This window comes from Urocampus carinirostris, chromosome 11 (assembly GCF_059441175.1).
Source record: "Urocampus carinirostris isolate Australia breed hairy pipefish chromosome 11, RoL_Ucar_1.0, whole genome shotgun sequence".
Classification (NCBI taxonomy): domain Eukaryota; kingdom Metazoa; phylum Chordata; class Actinopteri; order Syngnathiformes; family Syngnathidae; genus Urocampus; species Urocampus carinirostris.
In genome coordinates this window covers 11,815,151-11,838,309 of record NC_142359.1, presented here as the reverse complement: position 1 = coordinate 11,838,309, position 23,159 = coordinate 11,815,151, and the positions used below count along the sequence as shown (strand labels likewise).

Sequence of the window (23,159 nt, the reverse complement as noted above, 5' to 3'; positions counted from 1 at the left end):
GTTTTGGTCTCGCGCCGATCTCCGCAAACGAGATCTCGTTGCTTTGAGATGACGTCATTGTTTTGGTGGTTGTCGAGTGAAAGAGAAGTATGCCTCCGTAAAAACAGTTGGTATTAGGTGCAAATCAACAAAAAAATTGGTAATTTCTTCAGTGTCGGTAATAAGTCGAAACATAATACAGAAAGTGGTAACAACAGCAATAATTCTGCCACGAAAAAACGGCGGAGAAATTCTTCAGAAGACCGCGAAGGCAAGGAAAACACGTGTTTTGAAGCCAACGATTCGACGATAGATAAACAAAAGAATACTCCTAGCAAGAAAAGGACTTTTCTGCCAAAATGGACTCAATTATATTCCTGGTTACGCGATGAGGAGGATAATGGAGGTTACATGTTCTGTGATGCGTGCACCCAGCGTGACAAAAAAAACCTGCATTGCATAAATCATTTTGCAATACGAACTTTCAGAACAGCGCATTGGATCGGCACCACAACAATGAAAACCACAAATTAGCTATGGAAATTCCGTTAGGACCTTGAGAAGGCATAACAACTATGGCGGGACAGCAAACCACGAAGAATATATGAACTGAAAAATATGAAGTGATTAAAACTGCATGAATATATAGACTAACATTTCAGCAATATTATTTTGTATAATGTACAATATTTTTGTGAACTGAGGTGATAACTGCTTTGTATTACCAATTAAATGTGATGATTAAAACTGAATGAATACATAGATTTATAGATTTATTTATATATTTAATGCCGATTTACAATGTCAACCTCGATAACACTAAATTTTGGGGACCCATAGATCTCTGTTGGGACCCATAGATTTTTGAGCATGCGAGTCCCCGGGACCCATCACTTTTCAGAGGTAAAATAAATACTGTATATGGTTGTCATTCTGCTGTTTTTTTATGTAATGACTGTTGTTTTTCCCCAGGTACAGCCGGTGGAAGTGATTTTCCCTAAGGGGGCCAATAATTTCAATCCAAATATGAAAGACCCCAGCATAAGGAAAATAAGAAACTCCGAGAAGGGGCCCACACAAGAGGTAATCCCCCTCCGGAATGAACATGCTGCGATGGATATGCAATCTCTTGCATACATTGCGTTCCATCACATGATTATATTTTTGTAAGGAATCCTGAATTATTACGCAGTCGTTGGGGTTTCAACATTTTGCTGCGTAGTTTTCTTTTTAGGGAACAGAAAGTTGAGCAAAACGTGGTGAAACATTTGACAGTTAAGACGGTTTAGCGAAAGGTCAAATTAATATTATATAAAAGCAACTGTGTGTGAGATTGTGCATTCAATATTAATACAGAAGCAAATTTTCAATATTAGAACAATAGTTTAATTGGAGAAACAACAATATAACACAACAATACAATGATTGTTATGGATGTTGTTCACACCCCTGTTGAATTGTGTATTTTTAATAACTTGAACTAAGGCTAATATATTAACAATGTGCGTAATATTGGGGATCATTATTCGCCAATTTCTAATTTTCGGTAATTTTCACTTTGATTAATGATATTTCTATATTTATGAAGGCTCTTTTTGTCCTTCATAATCAGAGCTTGTTTTTTTTTTTTTTTAACAAAGGAAAAAAGTACTGTGTATTATTTAGCTCCTGGTGGTATAAACGTCATCAATAAAAATAAAAAAACACAATACTGATTGAATAAATAAAAGTACATCAACTATCATATAAAAGTTTATTTTTAAAAAATACTCATAGGTTAAAAATGAGTCTTCATTTTACATGCCTGTCATCTTGCTGTTACGGGTACTCCTCAAAACCATAAACCTTATGAAAGGCTGGGCAGAAATTCAGAAGAAGAATGGTGCGATTTGGTCACTTTGAGTCTTTTTAGTTTGTGTTCCTTTCTTGTGCTTTGTAGCACTCGCTTCCAGTTAAACAACACAATACAGAGACGACGAGCGGTCAAATATTACACAGTGTCCCTTTGAATAAGGCTCACATCGGCACTGAAAATTCTATTCAATGCCATGATTTGATAAAAAAAATATTATTTATGTATTGACCTGTGAGAAACACGTCCAAAATTGCTATTTATAGCATTTAATTTCTAAGTAAAATGCCACATTTGGATAAACTTTATAGGTTAGAATAGCTGGATGTAACTCAAGAGTAGGGCTGGGAGATATTGCCAAAGAGCAAAATCTTTATTAATCAGTCAGGGTCATTACATTTTCAATCAATTTCAAAGAAATAATATTTAAATGAAGCTATGCATTCATCTAAACACTAGTTCAGCACCAGTATAAAGAAATGTGGAGCACAAGAATATGATTGCCTTCAACACTACAATTCCCATACTGCAACATTCCAAAACAAGGAAGTGGACTCAAGCCCAGCACATTGTACGTTTACCGCTCACTTTTCGGGTTGCCTGCTGTTGCAAACCTAAAGTTTAACAACAGAAACAGAACAAATATCAAGAAGGCAGCAGGTAAAATTGATTAAACTCACCAGTGCTGTCTTGGGGACTCGCCGATTCTCATTTGACGTATTTTTTGGTTTTAATGTGTGTCCCGGATGTGCTGACAGCGTGCGCATCCCAAATCACAAATCACCTCGGTGAGTGCACTCGCACTTAAGAAGCTGTTGCGCATTACAAAAATCACTCGCAGCCACCAACAAACTAAAGTGCAAAATGTGTGCAAATGGAATGACAGTGGGGATCAGGTTTTTCCCGTGGCGGGCCACCCTGAATCTTGTTCTGTATCTGTGCTTTTATGGTAGCAGAATGAAGTTTTGGTGTAAGTGGGTAAGTGATATCCCGGGCTATTGTGCTACCCAGTCCAATGATGGATCTGTTATTTAAGTCTGAGAGATTGGGTGTGGGTACGCCCATGATTTTAGCTGTGGTACATGTGAGTTTGGTCTGGATCGTTACACGTAGCATAGTGGAAAAATACGTGGAGACGTGCAGGAGGATGGGTAGAACAATGAAAATTGGGGTTGTAAAGTGCGCCTTATAGTCCGGAAAATACGCTACTTCTAATATACAGTGGAACCTCGCTAGTTCGCGGTTCCACTTTTGCGGGTTCAGAGCTTCGCGGGTCTAAAAAATATACCTTACCTTCTCAATTAAAGCATTTATTGACTTGACGCCATTGAGCGCGAGCTTATGTCAACTGAGAACACGGTGTGGACACTCTTATTGTGAAGGGGAGGGGGAGGCCCTGACACAATAATTAGTCATTGCACTTCGCTCACCCCTCCCCTCCTTCAACTCCTCCCACCTCACCCCCTTCTTATGTGGCGCTCAGTGTATCAAGGAGGGAACTCGGCTACGCGACGTAAGTATATTCTCTTCTGTCACATTTCATCTCAAGTTTGACTTTATTATACCAAAAGCGAGCGGTTGTTTGTACTACCTAAACACGGCTAACTGTGTGTGGTTTCGTGTATTTGTTGTAAAAGCCGTTCGATGCCGCTAGCTAAAGTATGTTGTTATTGTTAGAAGGTAGCTCTTTCACTTTCATTAAAATGAACACGGACTATTTTTTTTACTGTTGTTTCCCAAATCGCTTCACAAACACTCATCAAATATCACATTTTCACCGTTTTTAGTTTCAATATGTAACCGGTAGTGTTAACGAGCGAAATAAGCTGCGATGGCTGCATGTGGTTGAGAGCGATTAATACAATCATACTGAATGGTTGGTAGTGGTTTCGACGCAGTCCTATTCCGTGTACATACAACATATTTTACAGTTGTTTTTTTTTGTTATAACGTGAATTTCACTCTCTCTCTACCCGTATTCTATATGGTGTACTGTATACAGGGGGGGTATACTGTATACCTGTATACGTTTTTTTAAGCATTTTTGAAGGGGCACTGCTACTTCGCAGATTTTCGTGGGTGGTCTTGGTCCCCATTAACCGCGAAAACCGAGGGATTACTGTATTGTCAAGTAACGTCTGTTTTAAGTAATTTAAACTAAACACTTGATTAACCCATTGGATTGAGGTAAAAAAACAACACACCTGTCCATAAAAGGCCACTCTGAAGTAGGTACCAAGCAGCCGGCGACCCGATTGGATCACCTCCATGATTTTATTGTAGGCTCTGTGCAACGTGCTGTACAGTCGGCTCAGTTTCTGCAAGCAACGCATGGCATTGTAAGAAGAGCAATGATTTATGAACGGAGGCGGTATCGTCGCATTCCGGCTACCTCGTAATCGTGACGCTTTTCGTAGCACGGGATCAGCAACCTGGCCACGTGCGTAATAAGCTCGTAGCGCTCGGCTTTCCACAGAGCCTCCACGCAGACTTCCAGGTGCTCGACTAGGACTTCCTGAGCACAATAGGGAATAATGAGTTTAATATGAAATATAAAATCTCCTATGCTACTCTTTCTCAAAAATTTGGAGCCAGGTTGATTTGTAAATAGCAATAGAGTTTGTAAAATGTTTCAGCATTTTGCCATACTTGTTTTTGTTCAATGACGATGAAAAAAAGGAGTGGGAAAGAACCTCTGTGTAGTAGACATCTTGCATCCCCGTATCTTCTTTCATGGCGGCTTCCTCCTCGATGTTGAACGTGACCTTCTTGAAGGCAGCCAAACCGCTTGGGAACAACTCTGTCCATCACAAAGCAACAAGAATCAAAGTTCTCAAAATGCCACTGTGGTCTATACTCTTCGAAAGTCTTCAGGTAGGGTTCCATCTTACTTTTCCTGTGCAGGTACTCGGCAACCAGCGCCGCCACGTGGACATGACACATGGCCGCCTGTGACAATCCCAATCGGGTGAGCAGAAAAAACCGGCAGAAATCTGGGTCGAATAATGGCCGAATCTACCTCGGAAAGATCGTTATTCTTAAGGTGAGCGCGGGCCATGCTGTCCAGCCAGGTCCGCCTCAGCTCGGGGGTGCTGGCATACGACCGGGCCAGACTATACTGGAGGTCCAATAACATTTCCGGGTCTTTTTCGTGCTCTCTCATCTGCGCCGTGGCCATCAGCACCGTGCGGATGCGTTTGGTTAGACCTTTTACCTCCAAGGGAAAGCCAGTAGACTAAAGGAGATAAGATAGAGGTGTTAAAGGTACTGTACCTCAAATGAATGCATTATGTTTAGTTTTAAGGCCTTTTGATTTACACACTGCATTTAACTGCTTATATTGTTAATGCATCTTTCCTAAGACAAATTCAAGCACTTTCAATACCAATTTTCTATTTTCTCCAGTACCATTAGACAGACAGACAGACAGACAGACAGACAGACACACTTTATTCATCCCCGAAGGGAAATTCACATTTCCAGCAGCATCTCTTCGCTGAGAACAATACAATAATAAAGCAAAAAGAATACAATATACAAATACCCAGTGTGACGTGCAAATGCCCACTGTAGCGTGTTATATAGAATAACTAAATAGTGCTACACAGAATACATATTGCAATAAGATTCGGTAATATGCAATGTAGGTGGTGTGGTTTACTGTGGGCTTTTACTCTGCCGGGTAGAGTTAAAGAGCCTCATGGCATGAGGAAGAAAAGATCTCTTCAGTCTGTCCGTAGTACAAGACAGTGACAGCAGTCTGTCGCTGAAACTGCTCTTCTGTCTGGAGATAATGCTGTGTAGTGGATAGAGTGTAGAGTGTAGTAGAAGAAGAAATCCATTGTGAATCATGTGTCTGTCATGAACCGGAACAGGATCAGGACCCAAATGTGTGACGTTTTTCACAAAAGCCTTTTATTTTACGGGAAATGGGGAGTTATGCATGTCAGACAGCAGTCTGGCGTGGAATGATAGGAAGCCGGAGGCCGACGAGATCGAAAACCAATTGTCCGAGCAGATATCGAACAGCTGGGGTCGATACTGGACAGGACGGAACAGACAGAATTGATCCCAAAACAGGATATCGAAAAAAACAGGACAAACTAGACGGGAACGAAGCTAGAAACTGATATTAAAAAACGGGACAGACAGGATTGATATCAAAACAGGATATCGCAATCAAACAGGACAAATTAGACGAGAACCAAACTGGAAACCAATATTAAACAGGTAAAAAAAAAACGGAACTATACCGGACAAGAAATACCAGCAGGAAACAGGACAGAGTCAAATCCCACGTCTTGCTGGGCAGAGGTTCGTTGACAGACTGGCAAAGGAAGAGTGAGAGCACTGGGTTTAAATAGATGGAAAGCCAATCTGTCAACGAGCCGCAGCTGGCGCCACACGGGCAAGGCAAATTGGGCGCCATGGCAAGCGTGACAATATCTTGCAGAGCTACAACTCTATCTATGATTTGCATATGCATTTTTTAAATCTTGCGTGTGGATTTATCTAGACATGATTTATAGATGTTGAGTAAATCGCGAATTTAATTGTGGATCTGAACAATAAGTGTGTAGAAATTTGTGAGACAAATCTCTCTCTACATATATGATAGGTGTCTGGTAAGTCGCAGGAAATTCTTCCCGTTAAAATATACTACTGGTATGGGGTACCTTAATTTTTGGCATTGCCCTTAATACATGTCCATAATTTATAGATAATCCTTGCACGAGGACACAAAGATCATAGTGCCCTGTTAAGGTGTAGCATGCGAAGACGCAAACTAATGCCAGGTGCCAACAATCACAAAGGAAGATGAAATGCAATGGCAAAGCGTCATTTTTAAGCAGACTTGTTGAGAAATATTGCAACAATTTCAAGCATTTACAAGCATGTCACCCAAAATTCAAGCACTTTTCAATCCTTACAAACACAACATTAAAATCCGGGCATCTTCCAGGATTTCAAGCACCTGTACGAACCCTGAAAATGATACCTTCATGGCTTTGTCACTGTTGGCAAAGTTGTTGATGATGGACAACGATTCCTGGAACCGCGAGCTTCCGCTAAGAGCCACATCAGAGATCAGCTGACTCACTGCAATGATAATCTGTGGGGGATAAGACAAGAGGAGAAACGTGATCCCCCGTTAAAAAGCCAGTTGGAAATAAATATATGTATGCATAGTATGTAAGTATATACCGGAGCTACATCCCCCTAGAAAGAGATGGCTAGAGTCAAGAACACACTCACATTCTTGACTCTTTCTGGGAGATTGATGAAAAGGAGGGGATTCCCAGCCCCATCGCTCAACCCTACCGCTGTGTCACAACACCTGTCGTTGGGAGTCATTAGGTGACCAAACCCCCCAATTCCAAACCCAATGTTGTTAGGTATGACTCAGCCGAGGCTTGAACTAGCGACCTCTCAGTCTCAAGAGCGGTGCCCTACCCCTAATGCTATAAGCTAAATAAAAAATAAGAAAAAAATAAAAAAATAAAAAATGAATAGATAAATAAAAGGACAATTCGACATTGAGATAAAATTTGACAGGAAACCTATTGTAGTAAATAAAAGACCACATACTTAAATTATCTAGTATAACAATGTATTTTTTAAACAATGATATGTAATTCCTTGTTCAATAAAGTTTTGTGAAAAAAAAGATCATAGCCAGCGCTGTTAGCAATCATTCGGCAGACATTGCTTGAAAAACAAAATCTCTCCTTTTCAAACAAAACCTTCTTATGATAGTGTGAGTCAAAAAGGCTTAGGACAAGTTTTCGTGAGTTCTTTTTTTGTTTCTCTGTTGTTTTAAAAGAAAACCTTGCTCATGGTATCAAATTAAAACGTTTAAATCAAATTTGAGATTTCCTTTGAATGTTTGTTGTCTCTGCTGAGGTGCCCGGGGCCCTGTCCTGAAAAAAGCTCACCAGTGCTGGTTCATTGTGATTTTTCTAGTAACTTCTTTTTTTTTCAGTTGCTAACCAAGTCTAGTTAACTATTTCCCAATAATTAACCTGGTAATAACATAGTAACAACATAGTAATAACATAAGTTGTTATTTTAGAAATGAATGTCAAACTGGCTGCTCTTTGCGCTCAGTCGTAACAAAAAGGATCTCTCAGCTTTCAAAAGGTTGGAGACCCCTGACCTAGAGACTTGCTTCTTTTTTGACATGCATAGAATTAATGGTGGGTTAAATTAGCCAATGGGCCGTGTGTTTGATATGACTTAAACCAAGTAAGAGTGTTGTTTTACTATAATGTATGTGAAATCTATTGTTTTGTCCATTGTTCATTAAATTGCAGTTTTTTGTTCACATTCATTTTGACTCTTTCTTCTACACAGACGCTCCCCTACTTCCGAACATTCTTTTTTGGGATGTCAAAAAATATCCGGACATTAGTGTAAGTTCGATTTTGTATTGTGCTTCTTTTTCCGAGTAGAGGACAGTACTGTAACGCTTCTTTCCGCCGCTACCGGCGTGTGGTGCTGTGAGAGGTCACCCAGCATCCATCCCGAAAAAGAAATCCGGCTTCCTCTTCCCAGTTAATATGTAAACACACTGCACGGTATCTCTAGCACGCAAAAAACTTTGACATTTTTATTGTTTAATATCTCCTGCATCCATTCAATATGGTTGGTGTAAAGTGTTGAGAAGAGGCGAGCCGTTTCATTCAAAATGAAAGTGGAATAAGGAAGCTTGATGCGGTTGAGAAAATGGTTGGATCGCTTTTTTTCGCCCACTTTTTACCACAGAGGAGGAAGTTGCCTAACTCTTGAAGCTCATCTTCCAAAAGTAAGTTAAACTTCACTTAAATTATCTTTATAGAGCATCTTATTTTATGAAATATTTATTTTTTTTGTGCAAAACAATACAGGTTACTTACACAAGCCTTAAACATACTGATACAAACCTTAAACATACAAAATATAGAACTGAAGCAACTTACTAACAAACGTCCGGAACGTAAATCATTCGAAAGTAGGGTACCGTCTGTACATGTTGCCAAAAATCAAACTAGATAAGTAGCTTTTCTTCCCCTTACCTAATAGCATAGCAGCAACAAACTCAAAACAGGTCTCAGGATTCACCTGCAAATGTGTGCGAAGAAAGGTTTTGCGTTTGGTATACTCGTAGTTGTTCCTCATGAGCAGGTAGAGCAGCCCCGATGCTTCGGCCCTCAGGGAGGCCATCTTGGACACACAGCACTTGAGGACCTCGCAGCACAGGAGCTCACAGAAGGTTACGCGACCTTTAAACAACACCGAGGGGAACTGACCACAAAACGCTTTGGGTCAGTCATTTTTTATCGCAACATCATGGCGACTTTCAGCTCCAGCGCCCACCTTGCTCATGAAAGCTCGCAGGGAAGCGAAGACGTGCCTGAAACCGGCTTCTGATTGGCCGACTTTGAGGAAGCTCAGGTAAACGTCAAACACTTTCCTCATCAGTGCGTTGTGACCGTCGTTTTCCGAAAGTTGGGTCTGAGGGACACGGACAAAATATTAGAAAGGGGAAATCTAGGGGAAGCAGCAGTGACGAGGAAGTGCTCACCTTGAAGCACTGGATAAAAAAGGAAAGGACATCCAGCACGCTTAAACAAACCTCAGTGGAAATGTTGGCCTCCAAGAGGGCCTGGTGATGGATTTCTGATTCGGTTGCGCCAGTGCCTGGACAACACAAACACTGTTGCAGCAATTCAAGAGTTTGCCTTTTTTTTTACCATGAGTGAGGTTCATGTTAGAATATTTTATATTAGTGTGGTTTCCCGATTTTGTTGATGTCGAAACCAATGTTCCCTCTAAGCTGCACGTTCTCAGCGCACAAGAAAATCTAGCCAGCGCACAAAAATCAGGGCTCGAAATTGCTAATTAAGAAGCAAATTAAGTCAAAGTTACAGTGCATGAAGGTAAAAATACACGGGTTCCCCTGACTCTGTTTTCTAAATGCGGTATTTTGAAGTCAATGTCGAACAAAGTTGAAAAGTAAAGTCAGTAGAGTTTTTCGAGAATCGGCTTCTTCTGCTCGGCTCACTAAAGAGAACCGGGTCCCAAACGGCTCTTCAGGTTGTTTTTGCTTCTTTAATCCCTACACGACCAAATATTATGTAAAATTGTGCACAAAATGACTTAAAGGAAGGGGGGGGAAATAGAACAAAAAAGAAAAAAATACCAAAATGAAAAAGTAGTGAAAAGCTGAGAAAAAAGAAACAAAAGGAAGAGAAAAAAGAAGGAACGTTTCAGAAAAAAAGAAAAGAAAGAAACAAAGGAAAAGTAAATAGAGAACAAAAAGAAAAAAAGTAACACCTAGGAAAAAAATAAACACAATGAGATTTTTTTAAAGGAATTAAAAAAAAATAGAAAAAAAAATAGGGAAAAAAAAGAAAAAGTTTGTGTTGCATTCAAATAATTTCCAATTATACCAAGTCAATCTTGTTGCCAACATTGTACTTCCACTAAAAGAATGTGATTAAATACAGTTCTGTATCTTGCAACCGACTAAATAAGCCCCTAAAAATGTTAGTCAAGTCATTTTTATTTGTATAACCCTTAATCACAAAGAGTCTCAAAGGGCTGCACAGGTTATTGCATAGACTATTATTTCAGATTATTATTACACCATCCCCTGATCTGAAACCAACATGCTTCAAAAGATACCAGGAAAAAAAAAAAGAAAATCTTGTGAAAAAATTGTTGTAAAAACAAATGACGTTTGTAGGCCGTAAAACCTTTGCAATAATACATTAGTCAATTCATTCAAAAGTGAATTTTTTTTTTCATTGCCGTAAACTCAGCAAAACGTAACTTGATGTCAAGTTTTGGACATGTTTGATAATTAATTATCTTGCCACACTTGAGATTGCCGTTGCTCACTGTTGTTTCAAGCGTTGCTCACCGACTTTGTGTGAACGCTCAGACCCGTGGAAAATTACATGGAACATTGGTCAAAACCTAATTTAAGAGGTTACGATTTGGCATTTATGATTCAAAAATCAAGAATACTGCCTGCTCCACATGTATGGATGACATTTATCGATTTATACACCATAATTTGTCCAAGTAATGTAAAAAAGCATCCCAAATATTCAATTCTCGGTTAATTATCTCAATCAACCTTCAATGGTTGATAAAAAAATTAAAGAGTGATGGTTTTCTTAATTCATCAATATTTAATGTACCGTTACATAAATGGAATGAAATTTTTTTCGAAATGAGAGCAAAAAGTCATTGAAAATTCAAATTATTTTGACAGCAGTAGGTTTTACAATAGCGATTTGTTTTTACTTTAAAAATTATCAACATTTTTACGTCAAGTGTATTTAAGTTCTCCAAAAAAAAATATATATATAGGGGAGTTTTTTATAGTCCTCCACAAAATAATCAACAGATTGATCAATTACCAAAATCTATCTATCTATCTACCCAGGTCATATCCCTCGAGAGGGGTGACTGACAGCAAGACAAACACATACAAAAAAAAAAAAACAAAGAAAATAAAAATGGAAATAGTAGCAAATGGCCAACCCAAGTGCCCAAACACCCAAACAAGTTAAGCACCTCGGCACCCAAGTTGGTCATGCTTTCATCCCTCCAGATGAAACGGGACACAAGAAAGCGGCCATGTCACACGAGTCAGGGTGACACAACACACTCTTCTGTTCAACATCAGGACCCGACAGCTTTCACTGGTTTACCCCTGCCGCATCATACGGGTGCCCTGCCCATCCTTTGGAATGCGTCCACACATCCCACTATCCTTTTACAACACCTCTCCACTCATTCCTATTACCAACAAAAGCTCTAGCTTTCACTACATTGAGACCTCTTTCCTGCACTCATAACACCATCCATCCACATCAATCGCGGCCTTCCTCTTGGTCTCCTTCCGTTAACTTCTTCTCTGTAGATCCTCTTCAACATTCGCACCTCATCCATCCTCTCCATGTGTCCAAATCAACCGAGTACTCTCTTATCCACACGCTTGCTCAGTTCCACTACTACTCCAGTTCTGTCTCTCACAATTTCATTTCTCAATCTATCCAATCTTGTCACTCCTAACATACTCCTAAAACACTTCATCTCAAAAACATTGAATTTCCTTCCCAAAATAAACATTTAAAATGGTCTATCCCAGGGGTCTCCAACGTGGTGCCCACACCAGGTAGCCCCCTAAGAACCCTTGAGCAGCCGCCCGGAGACACGATCTGATAACAGCTCACTGGTTATTAGAACTTTCAAGTAAATTTGATCTTTAAATTGCATGATGTTTTAGTTCCGTTTATGGGTAATTTTAAAATGTTAATCGATTCTATCAACCAGGCCCTCAGCTAGTAGCTTCATTTTCTGGCTTTTCCATCTGTTGACTTTGACACACCTGCTTTTAAGAGTAGGATTACAGAATTATTACTTTTTTCCATCAGTATGCCATGCGCTCCTGATAAGGCTGACAATCGCCATTAGTCATCAGCATGGAATGTCTGGCAAACATGAGTCAGCCTGTACTTCAAACTGTTTAGAAATCATTTTATGGCAACAACTTATCGTTCACTGTCGCGGCCGTGCCCCACCTATGTTGAGTGTGAGTGAGGCCTCCATGCTGCCAAATTGGTTTATTTTGGTTTGAATGGTGCTGGCGCGGTTGCAGCGCATAGCCGGCATGGTCTGAGACTTCCTGTCTGGGGAGAACAACTTAGACGCCCACAGCTCCTGATTCCTTGAAAACAAATGCATGGATGGTCAGCAGAATGACAGAACAGCTTTGGAGGCAAAAGATGATCACGACATCTCACCTGCAGATGTTCCTTTTCCCGATATACCGAAACTGAATCAGAGAGATCCTGAAACGAAAGAGACACGAAGCTTAGCGTTGCAATTAAATGTGGGTCTAGTTGTTTTTGATAGCTTAAATCAACTGTGTTAAACTCAAGGCCCACAGGCCAAATGTGGCCGCCATATCATTTTATGTCGCCCGCGACAGCTAAAAATTTGCATCTAGAAATAAACAGTGTCTGAAGAGTAAATTACGAAGTGATAGATCAGCGCGACTACACGCCAGTATTTCCATATCGATGCCATTGATTGTCACAGTCATGTTTGATTTTCTCTTTTCACGTTCCTTTCCTTATTTGGTCACTTACTTCCTGGCTCTTATTCCCCGCCCACACTGGGTGTACTGATTACTGTCCAATCTCACCTCTCTCTTCTCTATTTAAACCTTCTCTTTCCTAAGCTCGGCACTACTTTATTGCATCTTCTGGCGCATACATTTTATATGTATATATTATATATATGCAGTGTCTGAAACTCATGACAAAAAGTTACCGGACACCAGGGCAGACAAAGTGGCTTATGGTTAGTGATCAAAAATATGTTTGTAAATCCTGATGCGATGTAAAGTTGCCTGCTCCATTTTTCACAACTTGAAACACAATAAGACAACTGATCGCAAAAAACCCATTGTTGCAAAGTATTAAGGATTGATAATCAGAATATATAACAGAACAACTCTTTAAAATTAAGTTTATTATAAATCTACTTATAGCATTCATTGCATGTATATGACATCGCTGTTTTCCATCTGCCATCAGTATGTACCTGTATTTACTCATCTTCATTCATGCGATGTTTGCGTTGCGTCGTCTGCTACAAGCCACGTAAACTCCTCTTTCCACGATGTTTTTAATGTATGTTTACATTTTGTAGCGTCATACATATTGTTAGCTTCTTTTGAATATTTCTTCTGGGGCTTGATTCCTAACCACTTCTCCATTTTCTTGTGTTCTCTGTGCGTCTACTTAGGAAAATGATATGCAAATGCACGACCTTATAAGGCTCGGTAAAGTCTGGAAGTTATTCAATGCAGGCTTCTGATCAGCTGCCGAGTATGCAAATTGCCAAACCAACCGAAATTCCGAAACTGAACGAAGATTTTGAATTTGGAATAAAGGAGACGTTATTTTAGACACTGATATAGGTGTATATGTGTCTGTGTATGTGGGTGTGGTGACATTGTTTTTATGTAACTGTAATTAATAAAATTAGATTTACTTTACATAAAGGAGTAGGTATGTTTTTTTACATACCAATTACATCCGTCAATCTGCACCGCTTAGTGGGCAGTTACATTTCTAAGTTACATCAGGCCCTTTGAAGACAGCCAATAGGGTGCTGGGCCCTCTGTGAAAAATGAGTTTGACACTTCTGGCTTAAATGGTGAACCAACTAGTGCACATTAAAGAAATACTCACTCGAGCAGACTGAGGAAATTCATCACGTCTTGAGGATTAAGTTTGTTCCAATAAGCCATAAGAGAGTCTACAGGGGCAGAGGGAATTCACAGTTGGCATTTATATGCTGGCATGTCATTTTGTGCGGGATGTTGCTTGTCATTTACCCTCGGACAAGGTCTTCGCTATGTGTAAGAAGGTGAAAAGGAGGCCCCGAATCTCGTAGGGGCCCAGTCTGCTCTTAGGGGGCCCGGGACTGCTGCTCATGGTGGAGCCACGCCTCTGCAGCTGCAACGACAAGAAAAGTTATTGAGTGCCTTTTATATAAAAGTGGCTTATGGTTAGTTATCAAAAATATGTTTGTAAATCCTGATGCGATGTATTTTATGTGTTCTTGATTATATAATAGAAGACCCTCAAATAATTAAGGTTATGTGACATTGCTTGCACATTTCAAGATGGCTTATAAAAAGTCAAGTCATGTTTATTTATATAGCCCATTATCACAAGGAGTCTCAAAGGGCTTCACAGATTATTGCAAACTACAGACTATTATTACACCATCCGCTGATCTAAAACCTACATGAGGGCAAGGAAAAACTGAAAAACCTTAACATGAGGTAAATAAAGAAACCTTGAAAAGGGACGGCAAATGAGGAAATCCTCCTTCCCGGATGACTAGGCTGCAATAGATGTTGCAATAACAAATAATACATAGATATTGTCAACATGAAAAAGAAAACATTCTACATAAATTACTGCAATGCCTTGTTTGTCACAGTTAGGGGGACCACTTTGAGTCTTGGTAGCTTGTATTTGCCTTAGTTTGCATTCTTTTTGGTGCTTTTTAGCACTTGTTTTCAGTTTCACTAAAAATACACCGGCATCTGGTGGTCATATAATACAAACTGTCCCTATAGAGCATAAAATAATCATAAAAAACAAATAAATAAACCAATAGATTGATTTTATCTTATAATTTATTTTTCCTGTTGGAATAAAAAAAGAAAAAAAGAATCCCAATAAAAAACTGACAAAACATGTTTTCAAATATTGCTAAGAAGGAGAAAAAATATCTTATTTTTCAATAGCATTAAAATGAGCAAGATTATCGAGGTATACTTTTTTTTCTTTAAAGATGCATATAAATCTTCAGTTTTCTAACTGTACTTTTGAAAGTGTTTACATGATATGATGAATGTATTTTGATTAAAGGTGTTTGGATGTTCTATTCTATTTCTTCTAGTATTTAATGAATGTCCAGTAACCAAAATGACAATGTGAGGTCAAAAGGAAAATAAAGACGAGTAAATAATTAAACTAAAACAGAAGCTAAGATGCAAATAAGATAAAAACCCACAGTATTCAAAATGGTGTTCCATCTTTATGTATATGGTTTCGTTGATGATTAACTACTGAATTTAGATTAGACGTATCATGGAAACAGTCATATACAACAGTAATTAAACAAGGCTTACGTCAATGCTATCTGGTGTCCCAGAATCCATAAAGAGTGATCCTCTGGAGTCTTCCCTTCTCACTACATGGCCATTAAGGACGGGCAGATCTGAAAACATCAAAACAGGTTTGTCACCACCAAAATAAACAACACCTTCTCACAACCTAAATCAATTTAAATGGCTTCAAATGTTTTCCCCGGAATGGACTGCACTCACTGTGGTTCTCCATGGTGGTGCTTATTCGCTTGCCGTCTACTGAAACGAATGACACAAGGTCGTCTCTCGAGCCCTGTGGAGAACAAGTTCACACTGTGTGATAAATATGACAAAGGTTCTGAAATTCCAAAGCACTCTGTTTTGTGAGGTCCTCACGTTGAGATTGGAAATGTTTGGCTGGCCCGACAGTTGCTTCAAGTTCTGGTAAAGAACTTCAATCAGTGGGAGGTACAGCAAACATATCCTGGCCTGCTGGTTCTAAACCAAAGAGAATACAAATCATTCTTAGTAAAAATTCCCTTACAAATGTTATGAACTGTAGATGATGTTCAAATCAGCAAATACTAACATTTTTCATACAATGTTCATTTCCCTTCGGGGATGAATAAAGTATCTATCTATCTATCTATCTATCTATCTATCTATCTTACTTGCAATGGTTGCCATATATATTGACTGCCCTCTGGTGACCAAGATTGAACAGGCATTTGAAATATAAAGATAACTTTAAGGGTAATTGCGAAACTAACAATAAAAAGTATATAAGCAATTATTATTTTGATGTATTTTTACTTTGGTTTTTGTCATTAAGTCTATCTATCTACCTTGGTCATATCCCTCGAGAGGGGTGACCGACAGCAAGACAAACACATACAATAACAAAGAAAATAAAAGGGGGAAAAAAAGCAAAAAACACACACAAACATTTTTGGACCATTGCCAACCCAATTGCCCAAACACCCAAACAAGTTAGGCACCTCGGCACCTAAGTTGGTCATGCTTTCGTCCCTCCAGATGGAATGGGACACAAGAAAGTGGCCATGTCTCTCGGATCATGGTGACACAGCAAACTCTTTTGTTCAACAGCAGGGCCCGACAGCTTTCACTGGTTTACCCCTGCCGCATCATACGGGTACCCTGCCCATCCCTCAGAACGCGTCCACAATCCTACTATCCTTTCACAACACCTCTCCAGTCCTTCCTTTCACCATTTAAACACCAATTTTCTTTGTCATCCGGTGGAATATTTCTTGTTAGATTTCTATTTTCCATTCCAAGGATATTTTTTTTTAATTTCACTTGAGTAATATGCTACTATCCGACGACTAAAATTACTCTTAAAACGATCAGAATGTGTTTGTGTAAAGTGAAAAAAATAGGCGAGCCGTTCATTTTGAAACGAAAGTGGAATAAGAAAGCTTGATGCGGTTGAGAAAATGGTTGGATCGTTTTTTTGTCCACTTTTTACCATGGAGGAGGAAGTCGCCTAACTCTTCCAAAAGTAAGTAAAACTTAACTTTATTTATCTTTATAGTCAAGTCATGTTTATTTGTGACGCCCTTAATCACAAGGAGTCTCAAAGGGCTGCACAGACCACATAATTTCAACGCCTAATGTGTAGCTTTGTTTTTCAGTACTATACTTTATCATTCAGCCTGCTTTGCAACGTTATAGAGCATATATTTTACAAAACGTTTATTTTTCAGTTCTAAAACAGTACAGGGTACATATACAAGCCTTACTTATGTATACCTTAAACATACAACATATATAAATTAAGCAACTTACGAACAAATTCAACATACTATTTTGTAAGTAAGACAGCGTCTGTACAGTCCAAATTCCAACCCAAAGTTTATTAGAGAACGTTTAAGAAATGCACGTACTTACACGTGCAACATAAGGAGCTTGACAAAGGCTGCAATACTGTGATTTCTAACTTGTGAAAAATTTGAAATCAACACAGAATAATTGCCAGTGTAAGATTAGGACTAGGAAAGTGTTTGTACTGCATGTGTCTATAGCCTTGTTACGCTGAAAATGGTAAAAAAATAAAAAATTAACATTATTTAATGTTTGAGCAACACTATGTAAAAACACTTTAAGAATTGTCAAGTTAATTGGCATTGGTGTAGACACAAAAATAAATCACATTTCTAGTGTTATTCTGTCTTTTTATTGTGCAAATCCATAAATCCGCGTCTGCAAATCAAAAATGTCAGAAACACAACACGGAATAGTCATTTTTGGACGCCCAGTCTCACCTTGAAGGCCGTGTAACGATCGTCCATGGCGTGTTTGATCAGCAGGTTCTTCAGGGTGCTCACCGCCAGTTGCCGGACCTCGGGCCCCTGCTGAAGGGCCGCCGCCACATCTTGGAGGAGCAGACCTACCAGGAAGTGGTTGCGGCAATAGTCTTCGGTCAGGCTGAATTCCAGACTCTGCTCTGTGGCGGTAAACCTCAGGTCAGTGTCGCATAAAACAACAAGACTTACTCCCAAATAATGAAACAAGGTAGAAAACTATATGACATTTAAAAACGTGAAATAGAAAGTATTTATATGATAGAGTCAGCATTGTTGCAGGGATTTTTTTTTAAATTCCAGAATGAAAATTCAGCCTGATTATATATTTCCAAGTGCAGGAAATGTATAATTTTCGAGGTTTGCGCTGTGTAAAGAAAGAAAGCAATCGTGCTGCACTAATATCATAACAGGCAGTGTCTCCAGGGAAAGCTGAGTAGTTGGTGAAAATGATTCAGACATAACAATATTCAGAGAGTTCCAACCTCAAAACCTCAACCTTAACAGAAAATATCCCAAACAAGTTGCAAAATGCCTTCATTTAGAATGTGAGTGGATGCCCTAACAAAGCAAAGCTCATTTCTCCTACGACACAAAAGCATCAATCCAGCATTGGCATCATGTGCTTGGCGAGTGGAGGTTAATGGAGGCGAGAGTGCAGAGAGCCGTTGAAGGCGGGAGTTATCGGTAAAAGGCCGGCACGGTGAGCGTCACCTACCTACAGGGCCAAAAAGCTCCGTCGCATACGAAATGAAATCTGACGACAAGCAAAGAACAAAAAAACAGACGGGAAGGGTGTTGGGTAAAAATGAAGAAATGATGTTCATCATCCATGCAGCGTTGACATGAAATGCATCAACATTACGCTTGTGATAACGCGCTAAATGCACTTATCGATACAAACGCATTCTCGTGGTTTGGTGTTATATCGAAAACATATTCAAAGGTAGGGGTGATGGAACAGTTAATAGAGGACTGGCATAGAAATGCAGGTATGAAAAGAACATTAGGAAAAAGTGCTCCGCTCCTGTTGCCAACGTCCAACATGAGACACTAAAGCCCTCAAGTGGCAGAAAATGAATACAATAAAAGTCCATTTCAATTATTTAAATTTCTATCGATTTTCTTCATTAAACTTTTGTTTTTGTAACATATTTTTCGATATACCCGCCCTGCTCACCTTGCACCCTCTGCAGCTTTGTGCGCCCGAAAGCCATGGGCAGATTGAGAGGGATGAAGTGCTCGTGGTTGCACACTGCCATCAGGAACTCAAACTTCATTTCGGTAAGCACCTGCAGAAGATGTACGTACATATTCCGAAAAAAGCGACAAAAAAAACTTTCTCATGAGAGAACGTATACCTTGGGGTCTTTGTAACTGAAGTGACACATGTAGTGATTGATCAGCCCAAAGGTGAATCCACGATTCATGAAGGTCAGACACCTCTGAGGGGGAAAAAACTTGGAGTGAAACTGGGCCCTTTACAGGAGATGTACCGTATTTATGTGGGTATAACTCACTTTTTTATCTCAACGAAAAAGAAACTCAAAGTTTGGTTGCGCAGTAAATACGAGGTTTCACAGGGTTTTACCATATTTGTTCAATAATCCATCGATCAACAAATATCGCTGACCACAATCGCAAAACATTGGATGCAACAGGAATCAAACCCAGGTGGCATCAGCGAGGGCACCAAATCCTGACCACGGAACCACCAGTGACACAGATAACATACAAAAAGGCATTCCATTTTATCCCCTTGTCACTCTATTTGTATTCACAGTACCAGAAACGAATGTTGGAGAATGGAGAAAACAGAAACTCCTCCTGAAAGATGTAAATAAAAGTGAAAAAGCACGATGAGGATAATAACTCTTTAGTTTATCTGATGATGAATCTAAATTTGAATGTCATTAAATAAATATATTATGTTTATGTTTGAACAAATGTAATATCAGATTCAGTCAAAAATTTAGGTGTCACATTTGACCCCAATCTATCCTTTCAAACACACGTTAAGAATATTACTAGAACGGCCTTTTTCCATCTTTGCAACATTGCTAAAATTCTTCCTATGCTGTCTCAGTCGGATGCGGAGATTATAATTCATGCTTTCGTTACCTCCCGTCTTGATTCCTGTAATGCACTACTCTCCGGTCTCCCGAAGCCCAAAATCAAAAGCCTTCAACTAGTACAAAATGCTGCAGCGAGGCTTTTAACTAAGACAAGAAAGTTCGATCACATTACCCTGATTTTGGCTTACCTGCACTGGCTCCCTGTTAGCTTAAGATGTGATATTAAGGTTCTGTTGGTAGTATACAAAATCATGCATGGACTTGCTCCCTCATATCTTTCAGATTTAATTCCCCTTATGTTCTGGTCCGGAGCTTTCGCTCTAAATATGCTTGCCTACTAGTGATCCCAAGAGGCAAGAAGAAATCCACAGGTTCGAGAGTGTTCTCCATTCGGGCCCCGGTGCTGTGGAATGCTCTTCCCCCTGAGATTCGATCTGCAACCTCAGTGGAACTGTTTAAATCTAGGCTTAAAACACACTTCTATTCTCTAGCTTATGAATGACCTATATTTAATGTTGTCAATATCTGTGAATTATTTGTTATTGCAACATCCATTGCAGCCTGGTCATCCTGTAAGGGGGATTGCCTCAAGTGCGGTCCCTTCTCAAGGTTTCTTCATTTGCCTCATGTTGAGGTTTTTGAGTTTTTCCTTGCCCACAAGTAGGCTTTAGATCAGGGGATGGTGAAATAATAGTCTGTGGTTTGCAGTTATCTTTGGTCTGTGCAGCCTTTTGAGACTCCTTATGATTAAGGGCTATACAAATAAACATGACTACGTTGTCAATTAAAGATTTTTATCATGGCAGCACGAATTCAGCAATGTTGGTCAATGCTTATTTTGAGCTGAGAAAAAAGTGAAACAATATTTTATACTGTTTTTTTTTCATTAAAAATGTGGGGTTCAACACGAATGCGCGTTACACACAAATAACTACGGTAATAAACTGTGTCACCTTGATCAAATTGGCCAAGCTCAGGTTGATGCAGCGGGCTTCCTCAGGGATCTCTGTGTAGCGAATGGTGATGTGAGGCATGATGGACAGCACCAGCGACTGCAAGGCCTGATGGAAAGTGTCAGGAAAGCGCTGCGCCCTTGGCATCTGAAACGACGTTAGCGCAGGTATTGGTTGGGTAACATTTCCCAATTTGTCCCTTTCTGTAGTGGTCCGCAACCACCAGTCCATGGACTGATACCGAGCCGTGGGTTGTTTGGTACCAGGTCGCACAGAAAGAAAAATAAGATCCGATATTTTTCACCTATTGGTGTTCAACTGACACTGCTACGTTTTAGTCTGAACCAGGTCTGTGAGGGGCTACGTTTCAAATAAAATCAGTGTTGCTTTTTAGGTGGTGCAACTGTCACGTTAGAAACAAGAATTTTAGCCCACCAAAGATATAGTGCGCTCATAACCAATCAGAAAGGAAAATGTTCAATTACGTCATGCTAAAACAATTGTAAACAAACTTGTAGAGGCTATGGAAAAACCTTCGGCAATGAAGTTGGAAGGAGCATGGATCTCTATATCAAGAACACGACACTGAGACCACATAACACCAACAAGCTTTTAATAGGGTTGGTTCATTTAATGAGTTTGCATTTTCAATTATTTCGCAAGCGGGTAAAGGTTACAATAGGGACAAGAATGTGTTGCTACTTCTACGTACGCCTCACAGTTCACAGATCCGTAGTTCAACTTCAGCTATCCGCCACTTTGTGTGGGATTTGCATGTTCTCCTCAAGTCCTCGGGCACTCTGGTTTCCACTTAGTCTTAGCACCACAGTGTACCCTTTTGGGGTAAGCGGTTGGAAAAATGAATGAATGTGATTTTGGTCTGATGTTAAATGTAATTGGATTTATGCTTATTATTATTAATAATCTTTGTTATCATTATGAAGGTTATAATTGTTATTGATATTTTAGAAAAAGTATAAACATCTTCAATGCCGCTCTTGGGCCGGGCAGGGAAAATATTGTCAGACAATGAAGCGTTTTGTTGTACAGAAAATGTTGCCGACCACTGTTTTAAACGATTGATAAAGTTGACCAACCTTTATCCGGTTGTCCTCTTGCAGGTACTGGGCCATGGATTTAGCCATTGTTTCAAAGAAGAACCAGGAATACTATGGATAAAAGGCAATTGAATGGTTTTAATGTGAAAAAAAAAAGAAATTCAAGTGGCAAGTGTGCCACCTGACGTTTCGGTTTTGCGACAACAACTCGCACCTTCAGCAGTTTGTTACTAGTGTTAAAATCCGCTGTTTGCTTGAGAATGGCTGTAACCGCTGTTGCCAGCACGTTGTGAGTATATATTCCAATCCCTGACGTTTGGGTTTTGGATACAAACACATACTGAGGAGAAAAAAAAGAAAAAAACAAAGAATATTTAAGAAAATTCAGAAAGTAGAGTAGACTTGTTAAAAGCAGGTCTAAATAGTAGCGCACAATGATTATTGTACAAAAAAAGGCATATCTAATATTTGGTGCATGGACAAGTCTAATTGAATGAGTTTTTATATTTGGTGCATCACACTTCAATGACCCTCGGCACTGTAAGATAAATACCACTAATTTTCAGACTCTGTAAATGCAGGTCTAAATAGAAGTGCACAAGAACTATTGTACCGAAATAGTGCATGGGAAAGTCTAGTTTCACGCGTTTGTATAAGTGGTACATCTAGCTGAAATGACTGTCTTCACACACAATTTGGTAACAAAAATTATACTAATTTCTAGACTCAGTAAAAGCAGGTCTTAAGAGTCGTGCACAAGGATTATTGTAAGAAGATAAGCACACTAATTTTGTGCAGGAGCATATCTAACCCTTGAGAATCCATAAACCTTTTTCTTCTTTGCAAAATTATGACTCGTGGATTCTCCTGGGTGTTTGTATATTAGATGCTGTAATGACCCTCGCACGTGTAAACTGGCTATTTGGACTGGCTTTTACTCCATAAAAGCCAGTCCAAATAGCCAGTCTGATTTTGTGGAGATTTTTTATTTGACCTGCTTGAGAGGGCAAGTTTGCATTCGATCACACAACAGCATGTACACCCAGTTATGTTCAATTGTATTTTTCGCAAAAAATAACAATACAAAAAACTTCCACTTGTGTGGTCCAAAAAAGAGGGATGCATACCTTCACAAAAGAACGCAGGTAGTTTTCCAGACCTTCCTCCTGACACCTGGATACTATATGTATGATAACACTGCAAGACACAAAACATTGAATTTACACTGCCCAAAAGTAGGATCAAT

The 23,159-nt window shown here is 39.4% G+C and overlaps 1 protein-coding gene across 1 annotated transcript in view; it reads right to left on the bottom strand.

The window, feature by feature from the left end:
- Nucleotides 1-23,159, bottom strand: part of dock11 (dedicator of cytokinesis 11) — an 81,243-nt gene that overhangs the window by 16,094 nt on the left and 41,990 nt on the right. The window contains exons 25-48 of the mRNA XM_088346870.1: nt 23,041-23,110; nt 22,128-22,253; nt 21,953-22,024; nt 20,856-21,002; nt 19,189-19,272; nt 19,008-19,119; nt 18,546-18,584; nt 17,789-17,970; nt 15,900-16,001; nt 15,744-15,816; nt 15,546-15,634; nt 14,235-14,355; nt 14,089-14,155; nt 12,631-12,678; nt 12,409-12,554; nt 9,396-9,511; nt 9,188-9,325; nt 8,933-9,115; nt 6,831-6,944; nt 4,851-5,066; nt 4,723-4,780; nt 4,525-4,631; nt 4,224-4,346; nt 4,036-4,149 (exon numbers count right to left, since the gene is read on the bottom strand). Of these exons, the coding sequence (XP_088202996.1) occupies nt 4,036-4,149; nt 4,224-4,346; nt 4,525-4,631; nt 4,723-4,780; nt 4,851-5,066; nt 6,831-6,944; nt 8,933-9,115; nt 9,188-9,325; nt 9,396-9,511; nt 12,409-12,554; nt 12,631-12,678; nt 14,089-14,155; nt 14,235-14,355; nt 15,546-15,634; nt 15,744-15,816; nt 15,900-16,001; nt 17,789-17,970; nt 18,546-18,584; nt 19,008-19,119; nt 19,189-19,272; nt 20,856-21,002; nt 21,953-22,024; nt 22,128-22,253; nt 23,041-23,110 (2,647 nt within the window). The remainder of the gene's footprint in view (nt 1-4,035; nt 4,150-4,223; nt 4,347-4,524; nt 4,632-4,722; nt 4,781-4,850; nt 5,067-6,830; nt 6,945-8,932; nt 9,116-9,187; nt 9,326-9,395; nt 9,512-12,408; nt 12,555-12,630; nt 12,679-14,088; nt 14,156-14,234; nt 14,356-15,545; nt 15,635-15,743; nt 15,817-15,899; nt 16,002-17,788; nt 17,971-18,545; nt 18,585-19,007; nt 19,120-19,188; nt 19,273-20,855; nt 21,003-21,952; nt 22,025-22,127; nt 22,254-23,040; nt 23,111-23,159) is intronic.